At 38.5% G+C, this 17,848-nt stretch overlaps 1 protein-coding gene across 2 annotated transcripts in view; it reads right to left on the bottom strand.

The window, feature by feature from the left end:
- The window catches only part of NOTCH2 (notch receptor 2), a 165,751-nt gene that overhangs the window by 32,650 nt on the left and 115,253 nt on the right, over positions 1-17,848 (bottom strand). For both annotated transcript variants that reach the window (XM_047869286.1, XM_047869287.1), the window contains 6 exons: positions 17,618-17,728; positions 10,736-10,928; positions 9,233-9,378; positions 7,373-7,486; positions 4,596-4,715; positions 4,042-4,194 (listed from right to left, as the gene is read on the bottom strand). In XM_047869286.1, the coding sequence (XP_047725242.1) occupies positions 4,042-4,194; positions 4,596-4,715; positions 7,373-7,486; positions 9,233-9,378; positions 10,736-10,928; positions 17,618-17,728 (837 nt within the window). The remainder of the gene's footprint in view (positions 1-4,041; positions 4,195-4,595; positions 4,716-7,372; positions 7,487-9,232; positions 9,379-10,735; positions 10,929-17,617; positions 17,729-17,848) is intronic.

Genomic DNA, 17,848 nt, shown 5'->3' with positions numbered 1-17,848 from the left:
CTCAGGCGCCCCAATAAACATTCTTTTCAAGTGCATACAGAACACTTACCAAAACAGACCATAAGACTAGGCCATAAGACATGCTTTAATGCATTTTAAATAATCCAATCAATAGATGAAAAAAGTATGTTCTCTGATCACAATGGAATTAAACTAGATGTCAATAACAAAAACTATCTGGAAGGAATCAGCAACAAAAGATATTTGGAATTAGCAACAACATGGATGGAGTTAGAGTATAATGCTAAGCAAAATAAGTCAGTCCAAGAAAGATAAATACCATATGATTTCACTCATATGTGGAATTTAAGAAAACAAATGCACAAAGGAAAAAGAGAGAGAGAAACCAAGAACCAGACTCTTAACTACAGAGAACAAACTGATGGTTACCAGAGCGGAGGTGGGTGGGAGGATGGGTAAAATAGGTGATGGGGATTAAAGAGTACACTTATCATGATGAGCACTGAGTAATGTATGGAAGTGTTCAATCACTATATTGTACACCTGAAACTAATAGAATGCTTCATGTTAACTATACTGGAATTAAAATTAAAAACTTAATTAAAAAGATATTTGGAATTAAAGAACACACTTGTAAATAATCTATGAGTCAAAAAACAAATCAAAATGGAAATTAGAAAAGTATTTTCTGAGTTGGGGGGAAAAAAACCCATGATATATCAAAATTTGTGAAATACAGCTAAAGCAGTGTTTTGAGAAAAAAAAAAGCACTAAATGCCTACTATGTCTATGGTCTAAGCTTCCATCTTAAACTAGGAAAAGAGGGGCAAACTAGATCCAAAATAGAAAGAATAAAGAGCAGAAATCAATGAAATTGAAAATAGTAAAATAATTGAGAAAAATCATGAAACTGAAAAGATTACTAAAATCTGTAACCTTCTACCAGTACCAATCACAAAGAAAAGAGAGAAGATGTAAATTACCAATATCTGAAATCAGTGAAGGGAAATCATCACAGATCTTACAGACATTAAAAACACAATAAGGGAATATTATGAATGCCAATAATTCTGACAACTTAGAGTAAAACTCATTCTTTGAAAGATACAAATTACCAATGCTCAATAAAAAAGAAATAGATACCCTGAATAACTGTATCTATTAAAGAAATTAAATTTACAATTAAAACTTTCCCAGAAAGAAAGTTCCAGACCTAGATGTTTAGTAGATGTAATACCAATTGTATACAAACTCTTTCAGTAAATAGAAAGGAAACAATTCCCAAGTGGTTCTGAGGCTGGCATTGCCTTTGTACCAAAACCATACAAATACAGTACAAGAAATTGGGGAACAATACCCCTAATAAATGTATATACCCACAAAAATCTGTAACAAAACTTTAGGAAATCATATCCAATAACATATGAGAGAGAGAATATATCATGACCAAGCAGAATTTACCCCAGGAATTTAAGGTTTAACATTTGAAAATTAATTAACATAATTCACTTATATATTAAAAAATATATTACCACCTCAACAGATACAGAAAAATCATTTGAAAAAAATCAACATTCATTCATCATAAAAAGAAAAAACTTTCAGCAAACTAGGAGTATATGGTAAAATCCTCAACTTGATAGAAGAACAACAAAAAAAAACCCAAAATCATACTTAGTGGCAACAAAGTAACATCATACTTAGTGGCAAGAAACTACATACATGCTTCCCCCACCAGAATCAAGAACAAAGAAAGATTTGCTTCCCTTACTACTTCTATTTTGCATTTACTAAAAGTCTTAGCCAGTGCAACAATGTACGAAAAAGAAAATGTATATAGATTTAAAAAGAATTAAAATGTAGAATGGCTATACTTATTTAGAGATTACACGATTATTTGTTAAAAAAAAAATTCCTGGGGTGCCTGGGTGCTCAGTTGCTAAAGCATCAGATGCTTGACCTCCGCTCAGGTCATGATCTCATGGTTTGTGAGTTTGAGCCCCACATCGGGGTCTGTGCTGACAATGCGAAGTCTGCTTGGGATTCTGTCTCCCTCTCTCTCTCTCTCTCTCTCTGCCCCTCCCCTGCTTGCTCTCTATCTCTCTCTAAAAATAAATAAAAATAAACTTAAAAAAAATTTTTTTTTAATTCCGGAAATCTAAACTAAACTTAGAAGCTAAACTAATCTAGAATTAATAAGTGAGGTTAGCAAGATTACAACACAAAATTACTCTTTAAAGTCTAAAAAGAAAAATCTTTAAAACTCACACTACATGTAAAATTAACTCTAAATAGATTGTGGACCTAAAGGTCAGTGCTAAAAGTATACAACTTTTATTGTTTATTTTTTAAAGTTTATTTATTTATTTATTTTGAGAGAGACAGAGAGTGAGAGAGAGAATCCAAAGCAGGCTCCATGCTATCAGTGAGGAGCCTGATACAGACCTCGATCCACAAACCAGTAAATCATGACCTAAGCCAAAATCAAGAGTCAGACACTTAACCCATCGAGCCCCCCAGGTGCCCCTTAAAGTATAAAACATTTAGAAGAAATCAAAGAAAATAAACCTCAGTGACCTTGGGTTAGGCAAAGGTTTGTTAAATAAGATAAGATGAACTCTGAATGAAGAATATGGATATACTGAAATTCATCAAAATTAAACTTCCTCTTCAAAAGAAAAAAACAGAAGGTACAATTGGGAGAAGATAGTTGTAAGGCAAATATCTGACAAAGAATTTGTATTTAGAATATAAAGAACTCTTTCAATTCAATAATAAGACAAATAATACAATTTTTCAGTGGGCAGAAGTTTTGAATAGATACTATACCAAGTAATATATATGGCTGACCAAGAAGCACATGAAAAGATGCTCAAAATTTTTAATAGGTAGGGAAATTCAAGTTAAAACCACTGTGAAATACCATATACAACCACTACAAAGGCTAAAATTCAGGGCAATCACACCCAAGTGTTCTTGAGGATGTGGTTCAACTGGAACTCTCAAACAGTGCTTGTGGGAATGAAAATGGTGAACCACCATGGAGAACATTTTGACAATTTGGTGAAAAGTGAAACATATACCTACTACATAATTCAGCTATTCCACTCCTAGATATTTACTCAAGAGAGTATAACTTTATTTATAGTATCTCAAAACTTAAAAACAAGCTGAATGTCCTACTAGTGAATTCAAGTATATCCAAATAATGGAATATGACTTAGCAATAAAACAGAATGAATTACTAATACACATAACATAGATGAGTCTCAAATAATATGCTAAATGATAAGTCATATTCCCTCTCCCCCAAAAAGAGTTTGCATTAGATGATTCCATTTATATAAAATTATTAAAAATGCAAATAAGTCTGTCATGACAGAGGTAGATCCCTTGTTGCCTGGGACAGGGAAGGGGGAAGAAGGAAATTACAAAATAAAATATTTTTAGGGGGATGGATATGTTCATTATGTTTACTTATGGTTTCCTAGTCAAATGTCAACACTGTGCATTTAAAATATTGGTAGTATACTTCTATATACTAGTTATACCTCAGTGGACCTGCTTTAAAAAAAAAAAAGCTATCATAGCATTGTCCCTAATTTGTCAGTATACAAAAATCAGTCAGGAACCTCTTAAAGAGATTCTACTGCCTCAACTCCTAAAGCCACTGGCTTTGCAAAGAAGATTTAAAAAATGCTAATATTGGGGCACCTGGGTGGCTCAGTCAGTGAAGTGTCCAACTCTTGATTTCAGCTCAGGTCATGATCTCACAGTTCACAGAATTGAGCCCCGCATCTGGCTCTGCGCTGACAGCACAGAGCCTGCTTGGGAGTCTCTCTCTCTCTCTCTCTCTCTCTCCCTCTTTCACTGCCCCTCCCCCACGTATGTGCACATGTGTGCAGCTCCCCCCCCCCCCGAATAAATAAACATTTAAAAAAATAAAAAATACTAATATTAAAAACATGTGATAAGCTATTTGGATGGCCAGTCTCAGCACTGAGAGGCAGCTGCCTCGACTGGGCTCTGTTCTGCTCCCTATGTGCCTCAGGGGGCTTAGGAGCTGGCCGGCATACTCACTGGCAAGGCAGTCATCGATGTCCTCCTCACAGTCCATTCCGCTGAAGCCTGGAGGACACTCACACATGTAGCTGCCCTGGGTGTTATGGCAGAGACCGTGGTTCATGCAAGGCTTGGAGACACACTCATCAATGTCAATTGTACACCGCTGACCTAGAAACACAGGGGCAATGAATGGTCCTGTCTTTGGAAAGTGAGTCCCACAGAAATGCATGGGGAGATCCAAGCTTCAGCTGGGGTAGATGGGGATATTCTGGTTTGTCTCCCACTTTGGGAAGTCCCATAAGGCTTTGTGCCCTTGGCACAAAATTATGTGGGGCAAATTATTGCCCAGGGACTGTGAGAACATCATGATTTCAGACTCAGGCTGGAGTCTTCCAGCCACTAGAGGGCCCCAAAGACATGAAAATGAAAAGGCTTTCTGGGTCATTCCTGTACAAAGCCAGTGCTCATGACAACAAGCAGGCCTCAGAAGACCTGGGCCTTCCATGTTAATCTGATGATCTGACCACTTTGTTTAAAGCTTCTGGTTTCTCTAACTCCCATATTGTTACCTTGCCAGCCAGGGGCACATAGGCAGGTGTAGCTCTCAAAATTTGGTGCCTCTTTGCAAACAGCAGCATTCTCACATGGGTTTGGGGAACAGGGAGCCAACACAGTCTGACAATTCTTGCCTGTAAAGCAAATGACAGAATTTAGAGAAATAGCCAAGGAAATTGAAATTTTGCAAAGTCTAAACCAAAGGATGCTCTCTGAACTCAAGACTAAGGTAGCAGTTAAGAGCTTTGGAATCTGAGAGACTTAGGGTCTTCTGAGTCTTAGCTCTAACTTGGTATATTAACAACAGGCAAGTTATTAATCTGCTCTGAGCCTTACACATAAGTAAAATGAGAAATAGGGTGGTATGTAACTCACAGAGGCTTTTTGAGGATTAAATGAAAAACAAAATGTTCATGAAGTCTTCACTAGCACAGAGCCTAGCATATACAGTGAGCACTCAACAACTGCTGGGCTGCTCTCATCCATATTATCATGTGTGGTTACATGGGTTTGGACACGTGTGTCCATCTGGTGCAATACTTTCTGCATCTCCACAGCGAAGAGTCTGTGTGGCTCAGAGGCTCAGCCACACAGATCCTCCTTCATGTGGGCCAGGAAGAGGCAACAATACAGCCTTCTACTCCTCACCACCTCTGCTGGCCTATTCCAGAGGCAATGGAGTTGATCAGAAGGCCATGGGAGGTAGGAAACAGTGAAGTTATTCTGATCAGCTAGTAACATACCTCCTCATACCAACATCAACAACATGACATTGAAATTTGCACATCAATATTTCCTGCCTTAGCATATGGAATATAAGCTTCCAGCACAGGCAAACAAGGAAAGGAATGCTTTTATTAAAAGAAGATGAGGGTGGTTTTTTTGTTTGTTTTTTTTTTCTTTCAACTTTTTTTTTTTTTTTTTTTTTTGGGACAGAGCGAGACAGAGCATGAACGGGGGAGGGGCAGAGAGAGAGGGAGACACAGAATCGGAAACAGGCTCCAGGCTCCGAGCCATCAGCCCAGAGCCTGACGCGGGGCTCGAACTCACGGACCGCGAGATCATGACCTGGCTGAAGTCGGACGCTTAACCGACTGCGCCACCCAGGCACCCCGATGAGGGTGTTTTTAAAGTCAAGTTACAGCTAACTCAATTTAAAATTCTATCCTAAAATTTCATATTCAGGAAGAAAAAAAAATTACCACAGATGTTCACCAACATACCCAACCCATTTTTAAGGTATCTGGGTCAGAAGAGTGGCTCACTAGGGAAGGCAATGTTGCTTAGTTCCCTTCATAGTGGCAAAGCTCAATGATAGAACCTTTAGCTACACTCAGCACTAAAATTTTAATATGCATAGGCTTTCAGTCTAATATAATTTCCCAAAGTTGCACATAGTAAATTCTTTTATCGGGATCTTAATCTGAAGAAAAACCAACAGCCAGCATACAGCCAAATATTCTTAAGGTATCTGGATAGCAGGAAGATAAAAAAAGTATTTTCAAGATGAGCTGAACACCTAAATTACACTCAGGTAAGCCTATGATATGACTGAGCATAATGATATGACCTGCTTATATCTCTCTGCAGGCATCAAGTCTCAGTCTTTACAGCTGGGAGATGCTCTTACTATTAGCAAATGTGATCAGCACTGTCATTATGAAATGCATCATTTAGACTTCCTTTGTCTGAGAATAGCTAAGGATCTCCAATAACTTTGATTTTTTATCTATGAGGCTGACTAAACGCTATCTGCCTACATGAACATTTCTTCCCAAGAGGGGCCAAGGTAACAACGTCGCATCAAGTCTTTCAGGTAACAGAGTTCTGGTTTTGGCCACTCTGTCACTCTAAACAGCCGCAGTCACTGGTAACAGCTACTACAAACAGCCCATCATGGGAGTACGAATTCAGCCATGCTCCTGCCTGCATGCTGCATACTAGAGAAACATGCAAAGCCACCATCCATGTTTCTGTTTTGTTCTCCACAGATGAAGAAAATGGATGATAAGGAGGTAAATAAGCCACACAAATACAACCAATCACAAGACGGCAGTAATGAGGCAGGAGAACACAAAGAAGAAACGTCCAAGCACACTCCTAAAATACCACCTGAAACAAAGAACACTTGATACGAAATGAAGTCACACCCTTGTCTTCTGTGTGTGCCATCGTCATCCAAGGGGCAATACCTCTCTGAATGAGAGGTAGTGGTACTGAATGTAAGGAGAAGAAGGGCAGTTAAGAAGACACACTTTGGACTGAGAGAGGCTTAGAGGCAAATCCTAGATCTACCACTTAACCTCTGTGACCTTCAGCAAGTAACTTTTCTTTGCCTCAGCATAAAATGGTCATAGGAACAGAATTATTTTGAGTACTGGATTAAGAAATCCAAAATATGCAAAGTGTCTGGCATATAGTAAGTTATCAATAAGTGGTGGTTGTTGTTATTATTGAACTATGACTAAGAGCACAGGCCATGACAACACTGGGTCCAGTCAAATAATGAATGAAACCAGCAGTCAGACAAAATTAAAAAAAACAAAACAAAAAACATTTAAACCCTCAAGTACAAAGAAGGCATGTGAGTTTGCCTACCAGTTGCATCTAGGGAAGCCACAGTGTTTTCTCAGAGCTCAAGATCTAGTCGGTGAGAGCAGGATGGTGACCAGGGAGTGATTCCTCAGAGGAGCATCACTGGGCCACAGACTCTTGTCTCTGAGACTCAGAGGTTTAGAATGACAAGGCAAGAACACAGGTCCCCTCTGGTCCCTTCATTTGCAGAACTCACCTGTGTATGGCAGCACACAGTGGCAAGTGTAGCCACTTATGTCATCAAAGCAGGTTCCTTGGTTCAGGCAGGGATTTGAAGCACATTCATCAATATTCACCTGACAGTTATAGCCTATAGACAGAAAGGGAGAAAACCCCAAAACAGTGAAACTTTCTGTTAGCCTCCTCATTATTTAAATTACTAAGCGGGGTGCCTGGGTGGCTTAGTCGGTTGAGTGTCCGACTTCGGCTCAGGGCATGATCTTGTGGTTCGTGGGTTCGAGCCCCATGTTGGGCTCTGTGCTGACAGCTCAGAGCCTGGAGCCTGCTTCAGATTCTGTGTCTCCTTCTCTCTCTGCCCCTCCCCACTCATGTTCTGTCTCTCTCTCTCTGTCAAAAATAAATACACATTAAAAAAAATTCTTTTAACAATTACTAAGCAATCCTCTTCATGGCAAATATTAACTACCTTAGAAATTGAATTTCTTTAGGCTCCTGGAACACCTCTTTGTTCATTTCAGTGACAAGTCCCTGACATATAGTCTGTCAGTAAAAGACAGTTAAAAGGATGAATGGAGTAAGCATATTCTAATAGCTGAAAGGTTGAATATGCCTCCAAATATAAGTAATTTCTCAACAATGGACTAAGAAGCTCATTGAGGTTAAAAATCTGCTGATCTATCAGCTGTTTCTATACAAAGTGGCTGTCAGGGCCTAAAAAGGGGGTATAATTTATCAAGGGACAATATTTTTTTAATGCATAATCAAAGCCTCTGATTTATGCCCACTCTTTCATATGCACAGTCTCTACCATTGATGTGGTAGTACTTTCTGAAGCCATAAAACTGTTTTCCCCTGATCCAAGACATGGTATCTACTCCCACTGTGAAAAAGACAAAAGCAAGGAAGCATTAATGGGATAGACCAGTACCCAAATATTACACACCTTTGCATCTTCAATAGAGCCTGACACAGAGCCTCAAGATAGAGCAACTACAGCACTGTAAAAAAACGGTGGTGTGGGAGCACAGAGGTCTGGGCTCAAACTGTACTCTTCTACTCACCAGCCGTACAATTTGGGATTTTACATTTTGAGTTTTATTTAGTTCCTTGATCAGCAAGTCTCAAGGAAACAAAGAAATAAAAGTGATTTTAAATTTCTTTGCAAATGTAATATATCAGAAAATTAATGACTAAAATATATATACTCTCAGAAAGCTTTCAAATAAGTAAATTGACTCTGATGTATCTTGGTAGCCTGGCACAATTTTTGAGTGGGGAAATCAATGACTAAGTGGATAGAGGAGTACAAGATAAATGATTTACCCACAGATTTCACTCTCATGAGTTTTTAAGTAAAAATTTATGGTGGAAATACAACAATAACAACTTAGAAAATGATTTTATACAACACCCATTATAATACATGTTTCCAGAAGGCCCTAGTTGGCTATATATTTTATCTCAATGTGTAAGATACTTTGTTGGAAGAGTTTGGAATGCACGGATTCTTCCATGGAATTATTACTATCATAATTATAGTAAGGCAATATTCTCATGCTACTCCCCAGATCTCTTGTGAATTCCAACAGAATCAAACCAGCACCATGAAGCTTACAATTAGAACATCTTTCCAAAGTTGTATAAGTGGAGTCCTAGCTGCTCAGCTTAAATAGTCCTGTAGTTCACCTCTCTGCTAGTAGAATCTATATATCTTTATGTTTTTACTCCCCAAGTGCCTTATAAATATTAACTTCTCAAGTTAGGTTTGCTATATGAGCGAATAGGAATAGAAAAAGGGAAAGGAGGAGGCAAATCAAAGAATATGCAATAAGAAAACTGCATGAAGGGAGATAGAAATATGCACTACGGCTTTCACCTTTAAAGCCCTTCTTGCAAGTACACCTGTATCCGTTCACCAGATTGTCACATGTTCCTCCATTCTGGCACGGGTTAGAAAGACATTCATTTTTGTCCACTTCGCAGTTGATGCCAACCCAGCCTGCATCACAGAGACACTTGTATCTGAAAGGAGATAGATAGTATTCTTGACTGTGGAGGACGAATGTACAATTGAGTCTTAGATGAAATCCAAGACTTGGTGAAGAAATGAGGGACAGAGGAGCTCATGGGTAAGCTAATCTCATTTCTACTCTTCTTTGAACCTATACTTGGATTGCCATGGACACAGTATGAATTATGTGGTCCCACCTGTACTCAGTAAACAGATTTTTCTGGTGCTTCCCAGCTCACAAAGATGCTGGAGAAATTAATTAATTATAGTGAGCTTTCATGTGTAAACAGTGTTTGGTACAATACACTGGGTCAATCTGAAAGGCATATTAACATGGATAAATCTGCACTTTTATTATATATAAAACTAAAATAAAGCAAACCTTAGGATCATCTGTTTCTAATGCAAAACAGACACCCAAGAAGTAGGTTAGTATCAGAGACTCTAAGCCTCTCTGAGAGCTCCTGGGATGTCTGACTTCCAAGACATGCTTTGCTGTTCTCTCCTGAAACCCTGCCCCAGAAAGCACCTAGGGTAAACTGAGCAGGAAAAGGAAAAAAAATGAAGGTATGCAAAATATATGTACATTGTTCACAATCTGAACATTATTAACACTTATACTATGTTACCAGGAAATAAAAGCCTCTCTTGTCTGGAGATCTTTAGGAAAAAGGTACATGGGTTGGGATGCTTTGCAGGCTACCATAGTCTGAAACAGGAATACTGAGGTAATTCATCTGGAAATAATTTGATTTTCCTTTACCTCTAAATACACTCTTTGTTCTTTTACCTGTTGTTAAGTATGGCAAATGGCAATGCCCAGAGCCCTATCTTCCGGCCAGCATACAAGAGTATAGATCTATCTCTTGTGACCTAACATCACACTCCGAAGTTTCTAGAAAAGTACCTATCAACACATCACACAATCTCAGAGGCTTGCAAACCATGAATGTCTTATCAGGGTCACGTCTAAAGTCAGGTGAGACCAGCCCCACTTCAGTGGCACACGTTGGTACCACGATAGAACAGAAAGGAGCTTTTTTTTAAGCAGGGGAAAAATCAAATAGAACCTCCCTCAGAACTCAATCTTTTAATAACTACTAAAAGCACAATTGCCAAAGGCTCACAAAATAACGCTGGACTTCTCCCATGAACTGACTACCTCCCTGCCCCACCCTATTTTCTACCTATTCAGCAATGGAAGGCAGAGCACAAGTGGTGGTTTGGAAGACTCAGGGAGACTACCAAAATCTGCAACTCAGTCTCAGCTCAGGTCCCTGACAGACTTCCCCAGGGCATGGCCCATTCCGAAACCCACCGGCTTGACATAAGTCAATAAGGAACTGTTCATACATGGCAGCCACCTACCCGCTGAGGCCTCCGGTACAGTTCCCATGGATGCAGGGACTGCTCAGGCACTCGTTCACCTGTGAGTAGCAGCTGGGGTGATGGGGTCCCTCGGGGCATAGACAGCGGAAACCATTCACGTCGTTGATGCACGTTGCACCCTTGCGACAGGGATTGGAGGCACACTCATCAATGTCGATGTTACATCTCTGCCCTGAAGAGGACGGAAACAGTATTTGTCAAATCCAAAATGTTTAGGGAATAGACCCAGAACTATGGGAGATGCTGTGTTGACAACTTTCTCTGCACAGGCTGTAAGATGCCTTGGGCACCAAATGTCAGGATTTAAGTAATAAGACACCCAAGAGCACTTAGCACCATGTGAGGAAGTAGTAAACAGCACAGTCTTGATAATGCAGCCAAGTTAAGGAAATGCTGGAACAGCACTGCACTGTTTTGATATGTATTTCTTCTTTACTCCATCTTAGAAACGGAAACTCCACAAGGATTCAAAAAGAGAACATCAAATGTTACCAAAGTTGGCTGTTCCTCTTGCTGCTGTTCTGAGTACTCTCGAAGAAGCTTTTATCACTGCTCTCAGCTGGTTCACTGTGCATTAATTTTTTCAGTTAGTCAACCTCCTACATTTCCACATATGGGATAGCTCAATCACCTGGAATACTTAGTGAATAAGCTACTAACTTAATTTAATGTTATAGTAGATAAAAAGCCATTTTGCTTTCATTCTCAGAGTTGTATTAATCCATTTCCCACCTCAGAAACAAGAGTATTCTAAGCATAATTTTATTGTCTTCTGATAATTGAGAGAACAATTCAATCTCTTAATCTAGACCAGTGGTTCTCAACCTTAATGTGCAAAAAGAATCATTTAAAATACTTGTTTTATTATTTTTATTTTATATTCTTCTTTGATGTTTGTTTATTTCTGAGAGAGAGAGAGGGAGAGAGCGTATGTGAGCAGGGGAGGGGCAGAGAGAGAGAGAGAGAGGGAGACAGAGGATATTTGGCAGGCCCTGCACTGACAGCTGAGAGCCTGATGCAGGGCTTGAACTCACGAACTGTGAGATCATGACCTGCGCTGAAGTCAGATGCTTAACAGACTTAGCTACCCACGTGCCCCTAAAATACTTGTTTTAAAAGGAGATTCTTAGGCCCTCTCACCACAGATTATGATACATGGAGTCCAGAAAACCAATTTTAAATAATGCAGATGGTTCAAATATTCCATTTTGAAAAACTATGACGTAGACAATTATTACTTTATCTTCATGTAATAATGTAAATGCTCAGAATATATGAAATTAAGTGAATATATTCTTCCTCTAAAACCTACCCAAGACTGCGCTTGGAAAAGATGTCTGCTATAACCTTGACGTTTGATGCTTTAAGCTGAAGAAAGCGTGCCACTTATAAGAGTTTAGCTTTGTTAAATTTTGAATAATTGAGATTTAACTATATATTCCAAAATGATATAAAATTTTGAAATAACCCATAATTCTGTAAATGAGTGGCAACAAGCAACTGCTGTGAAGGAATTTATAAGTTTCAAAGAATACAATTTTCTGATTCAGATAAAAACATGCACTTTTATTTAAGAAAGAGTAACCCTGCATTTAGAACAGGAAATTCCAAATGAAATAGATCCACACCCCTTTAAAGTATGGGTATTAACATTTTTTTCACTCTCTGTTGCTCTCTAAACCATTATTGGTGGTTCTTGTGGTAAAGTCCCATAATCTGGTAGTGGTTGCTGTTTTCCTCTTAAGTGTTTTATTAATAACTTATTTTAAAGTACTATTTTCTTAGCCTCAACCTCAGAATTTTTTTTAGACATTTGCCACTGGCACCAAGATATGAGCCAGAACTCTTTACACAGCTATCCTTAGCCTGCTCTTCAGTGGAAAATAAGAGGAAAAAGCCTTCTTTTTCTATCCTTTTTAGGAAGCATTTTCTCAGAAGCCACTCTTCTCACGTTTTCCTCATTTGCTTTAAAAACCCTTCCCAGAATCAATGTTCCAGCCATCTTTAATGAGGAGGGTTAAGTGCCTCCTTTTGCAGTCTACCATGTGGACTGACCGCTGCTTCACTATCAAGGTCCTACCCCTAGGGAGTTTCCACCCAGCATCAGAAATGCCCAGCACAAGGCTATGGGCCTCATTGGACTCAGGAACTACTGAATGAGAAGTTAATCAATGTTTCTCACCTTGTAGGTACTCAACAAATTAGTGTTTAATAAATGAAAACATGCTATAGTCCAGACTGGAGAGTCTGGAGTTGGATGTCAGAAGTCCCATATTTGAGTTCTAGTCATTCATTCCGAAGTATTTATTGAGTGTTTCTTCCATGCTAGACACTGTGTTTAGACACCGGCTAAAAAGATGATTAGGGAGGTTCCTGCCTTCTGGGAACTCACAATCCTAGCTGTATGACTCACTAGCTGGGGGGCTCAAAATATACAAAATATATTTGTATACATTGCATGGACACATCAAGTTCTCTCTCTCAGTTGTCTTAGTTGTTTAATGGGAATAATAAAACTTCCTTATCTACTTTTTGTGTTTTGTTAATATTTTGATTGAGATAGAATTGATGTATAACACTGTATAAGTTTAAGGTATATGGCGTACTGATTTAATACATTTATATATTGCAATAGATTACCACTTTAATGTTACCTAACACCTCTATTATGTCACATAATTATCATTTCTTTTTTGTGGTGAGAACAATTAAGACTCACTCTCTTAGCAACTTTGAAGTTTATTATACAGTATTGCTGACTATAATCACTGTGCTGGTACAACAGATCTCCAGACCTTATTTACCTACTAGTTTCAAGTTTGCACCCTTAAATACATCTCCCTAACTAGCCTTGCCCCTCCTAGCCACCATTTTCTTCTATTTTTATGAGTTTTGCTTGTTAATATTCTGCACACAAGAGATATCACATAGTATTTGTCTTTCTCTGACTTATCTCCCTGAGCATAAAGCCCATTCATGTTGTCTCAAATGGCAAGATTTCATTCTTTTTTGTGGCTGAGTAGTATGAATTGATTTTAGTATTACTGCAAGACTCCTTGTTCTTAGCAGTGTGCCTGTTCAGGATATGACATTATTAGGTTAACTGAGGGCCAAAGAACCAAAAAGCAATTGCATGCTCAATGTTTACAAATTATAAATATATAATTTAATTTAATGATTATATTGGTTAAAAAGAAAGCCATTTTGCTTTCATTCTTAGAGTTGTATTAATCCATTTTCTGCCTCAGAAAGAAGAGTATTCTAAGCATAACTTTATTGTCTTCTGGTAACTGAGAAAACAATTCAGGGTCTCTTAATCTAGACTAGTGGTTCTATATTTAAATAATTTATAACTTATAAACGTAATTATAAATTTATACTTTATAAACATTTATACACTTCACTACTGATGAGGAACTACTATAAGAAATTTAGAGGGGCGCCTGGGTGGCTCAGTTGGTTAAGCGTCCGACTTCAACTCAGGTCATGATCTCATGGTTTGGTTCGTGAGTTCGAGCCCTGCGTCGGGCTCTGTGCTGACAGCTTGGAGCCTGGAGCCTGCTTCGGATTCTGTGTCCCCCTCTCTCTCTGCCCCTCTCCTGCTCTCACTCTGTCACTCTCTCTCTCTCAAAAATAAAAGAAACATTAAAAAATTAAAAAAAGAAAGAAATTTAGAGAGAGACGAGATTACAAAACTCATATATATGTTTTCTTATGGTATTTTCGTGATTAGTTTTATAATGACATTATAGTGAGGATTAGCTATTTTGGTAGACTTGTTACTCATGATTAGCCTTTCAAATGCTTTTTGAAAATCACTACGGTGTGGCAGACTATGAGGCTTTCAAAACTTTACCTGTTTCAGATGATGTTGGGTTTCTAAGTACAAATAATGATTTATAACTTAAAAATACAATCAGTCTCTGGTTAAATCATGTAGCTCTGAAAATTACAGTAGATACTTCCAGTATCCTCTATCTGGAAATTCCTGGGAATTTTCCAATAATAGTTTCTAAAATTGTGTTTAGCTACTTCTGCCTGTGTTTTTTAAAGATTGAGCTATAACTGACATATAACATATTAGTCCCAGGTGTGCAACGTAATGATTTGATATTTGTATATACTGCAAAAGGATCACTGTGGTAAGTATAGCTAATATCCATCAACATACATAGTTTCAAAATTTTTTTTCTTGCTCTTTGCCCATTTTTAAATTGGATTATTTGCTTCCTTGCTATTGAGTTGTATGAGCTCTTTATATATTTTTGATATTAACCCTTTTTCAGATATATTGTTTTATATCTGAATATTTTCTCCTGCTCTATAGGCTGCCTTTTCAGTTTATTGTTCCTTGCTGTGCAGAAGCACTTTAGTTTAATGGAGTCCTGCTTGTTTAGTTTGGTTTTTGTTACCTGTGCTTTTGGTTTCTTATTCAACCTATTTGCTTTTATGGACTGTTATGAGAAGTCAGCAAAATAATAAATATGAAGGCAAAACTGAAAAAGTAGTTTGTAAACTGAGAAGTAGCTTCTAGAAGTAGCACTTGATTTCTTACATTTCCCATTCAATCAGTTAAGTATAAAGAGATCCTGGGTGGCTCAGTTGGTTTAACGTCCGATTCTTGATTTTGGCTCAAGAATGATCTTCTGGTTCCTGAGATCAAGTCCCTCATCAGGCTTCCAGGCTGTTATCACAGAGCATGCTTGGGATTCTCTCTCCCTCTCTCTCTCTCTCTCTGCCCCTCCCCTGCTTGCATGCATGCACACGCATGTGCGCTCTCTCTCTCAAATAGACATTAAAAACAAGAGGTCTGCGGAGAAAACAGAATTTAGTCTTAAAAAGAAAAACTCATTTAAATCTGTCAAAGCTGTTATGAGAATTGTAAAAAAAAAAAAAAAAAGTACTAGTGTTAAAATAAAACAAAGGAAAGAATAAAACATCTCACATCTAAGCTCATGTATATATAATGCCACAGTTGTCTCTGGTATTTTGGGCAGCTGATTAAAAAAGCAAAAAACAACTGAAAAAAAAATAGACATAGAAAATCGTTCCAAGAACAGAGTACCACCCAGTAACCAAAACATTCCACTTCTTGGTTATGTAATTTCATGCTACACCTTAGGTTTATTTTAGAATATTTTAGCCTATGTCCTCCCTCCTTGACCTTCTTGGTTTGCTGAATGTTAAAAAGAGAGAGAATATGACTTACTGGCATTTCAGAAAAAAAAAAAAAGTTCCAGTGTAAGGCTTACATGTCTAAAAAGAAGTCACAACAGGCACCCACTTAGGCTGCCGGTGAGGTGAGAACGGGCATAGGCTCTAGAGTAGGACCACCTGGGCTGGAATCCTGGCCATAGTGCACTGGTAATGTTACTTAACCTCTCCAAGCTCTGGATTTTTCATCAATACCATAGGAATGATAATAGCTGTGGATAATTAAATGAGATTAGGTACCTAACGCCTAGCTCAAAATAAGCTCTTAATAAATGGTAGCTATTCTCTTCTTACCTATTTAACAAAAATGCACCTATTATCCTACCTAGCAGGAATTTTTGTGTATTCAGTTGGCTGTCACTTCATCTTGCAGTATCAAGTTTCAGGACCAGAAGTACAGCTGGCTACTACCAGCACTGCTAGGCACTAGATACGACGGCTGTCATCATACTTGTCTTCTGAGTGATCTTCCACTGAGAAGACATTACGGTGACCCATGTGGGCCAAAAACATTACTCCCTAGCACCTGCGATCATACCCAAGCAGGAAAAAGGTTTGTGAAATACAGCAGAAAGTAAGTTCCCGGCAAGCAAGAGGCAGACGTTCACTTCACTTGGCCCTGAATGCCTTTGGAGGTCATAGTTTAAAAAGCTCTGAGGGAAATTTCTCACATTGGTTGCAAATGATCACATGGTACTTATTAAATGGTAACATTATTATGTAAGTGCCTGCTTGCGTGTGGGACCGTCTAGAAAGAATAGGATAGGCACTGTATATGCCCTCTGATGATGTCATTAACAAACAGGTGTCTCAGTAAGGTGCCTCAGATTTCTCAATAGCCTCTAGCAATTTTTGGATCGGAAGGGTAAAAGATAAAGGCAATCTTACAACAAAAAAGAGAGAAAGAGATTTGTGTTTGTGTGTGTGCACACAAGCGTGCATGTGTAAATGTTCTGGCTACTTTTAGTAATTACATTGGTCCTCCCAAGTTCTGGCCTCATCCAACAATCTCCCATAAGAGGAAGTACTCAGAAAAAAGCATTTAGTGTTTTCATAGAATTTTATCTTGGCTATACTTTTGTAGAAGGCATTCATTAAGTGTAGCAAATTAAAGGTGGCAGTAAAAGCTATATAACTCAAGCACAGTGACAGAAACTCATGGTCTGACTAGAAATGCTTTTCAGGTAGCTATAACATGTGGTCTAAAGGGGCACCTGGTGGCTCAGTCGGTTAAGCATCCAACTTTGGCTCAGGTCATGATCTCACGGCTTGTGAGTTTAAGCCCCACATTGGGCTCTGTGCTGACAGCTCAGAGCCTGGAGCCTTCTTCGGATTCTGTGTCTCCCTCTCTCTCTCTGCCTCTCCCCAACTTGTGCTCTGTCTCCCTCTCTCTCTCAAAAATAAATAAAATATAAAAAAAACACCCAAAAACATGTGGTCTAAAAACCCTAACTGAGGAAAAGTTTCATGTCATGATTTATGGAAGGCCTATAAGTAGAAAACTAGGCCAGAGAAGTACAGAAACACATTTCTAACCTTCGAAGAGACAAAGAAATAGGAAACATTTGAAAAGTGATTTTCCTTCATATGCCCCTTTCCCAAAGTGATGGGGCTGAAGGAGGGACCTCCCAACAAAAAAGGTGTTACCTGTGAATCCCGGTGAGCAGACACAACTATAACGATTAATGCCATCCATACAGACTCCGTGGACACAAGGGTTACTTGCACAGTCATCAAAATTGATTTCACAATTAACACCTGCAAAGATAAAAGTAGAAAAGAAACCATGCAGTATTACCACAAAAATAGCATGTGATGCTAGGTGTTAAGAAATCTAAAGAGTATACAGCCAACCCTAGATAGAGCTATATTAATAAA

This window comes from Prionailurus viverrinus, chromosome C1, assembly GCF_022837055.1.
Source record: "Prionailurus viverrinus isolate Anna chromosome C1, UM_Priviv_1.0, whole genome shotgun sequence".
NCBI lineage: Eukaryota > Metazoa > Chordata > Mammalia > Carnivora > Felidae > Prionailurus > Prionailurus viverrinus.
Note: the sequence above shows the minus strand (reverse complement) of the source record. Positions and strands in the feature narration are given on the sequence as shown.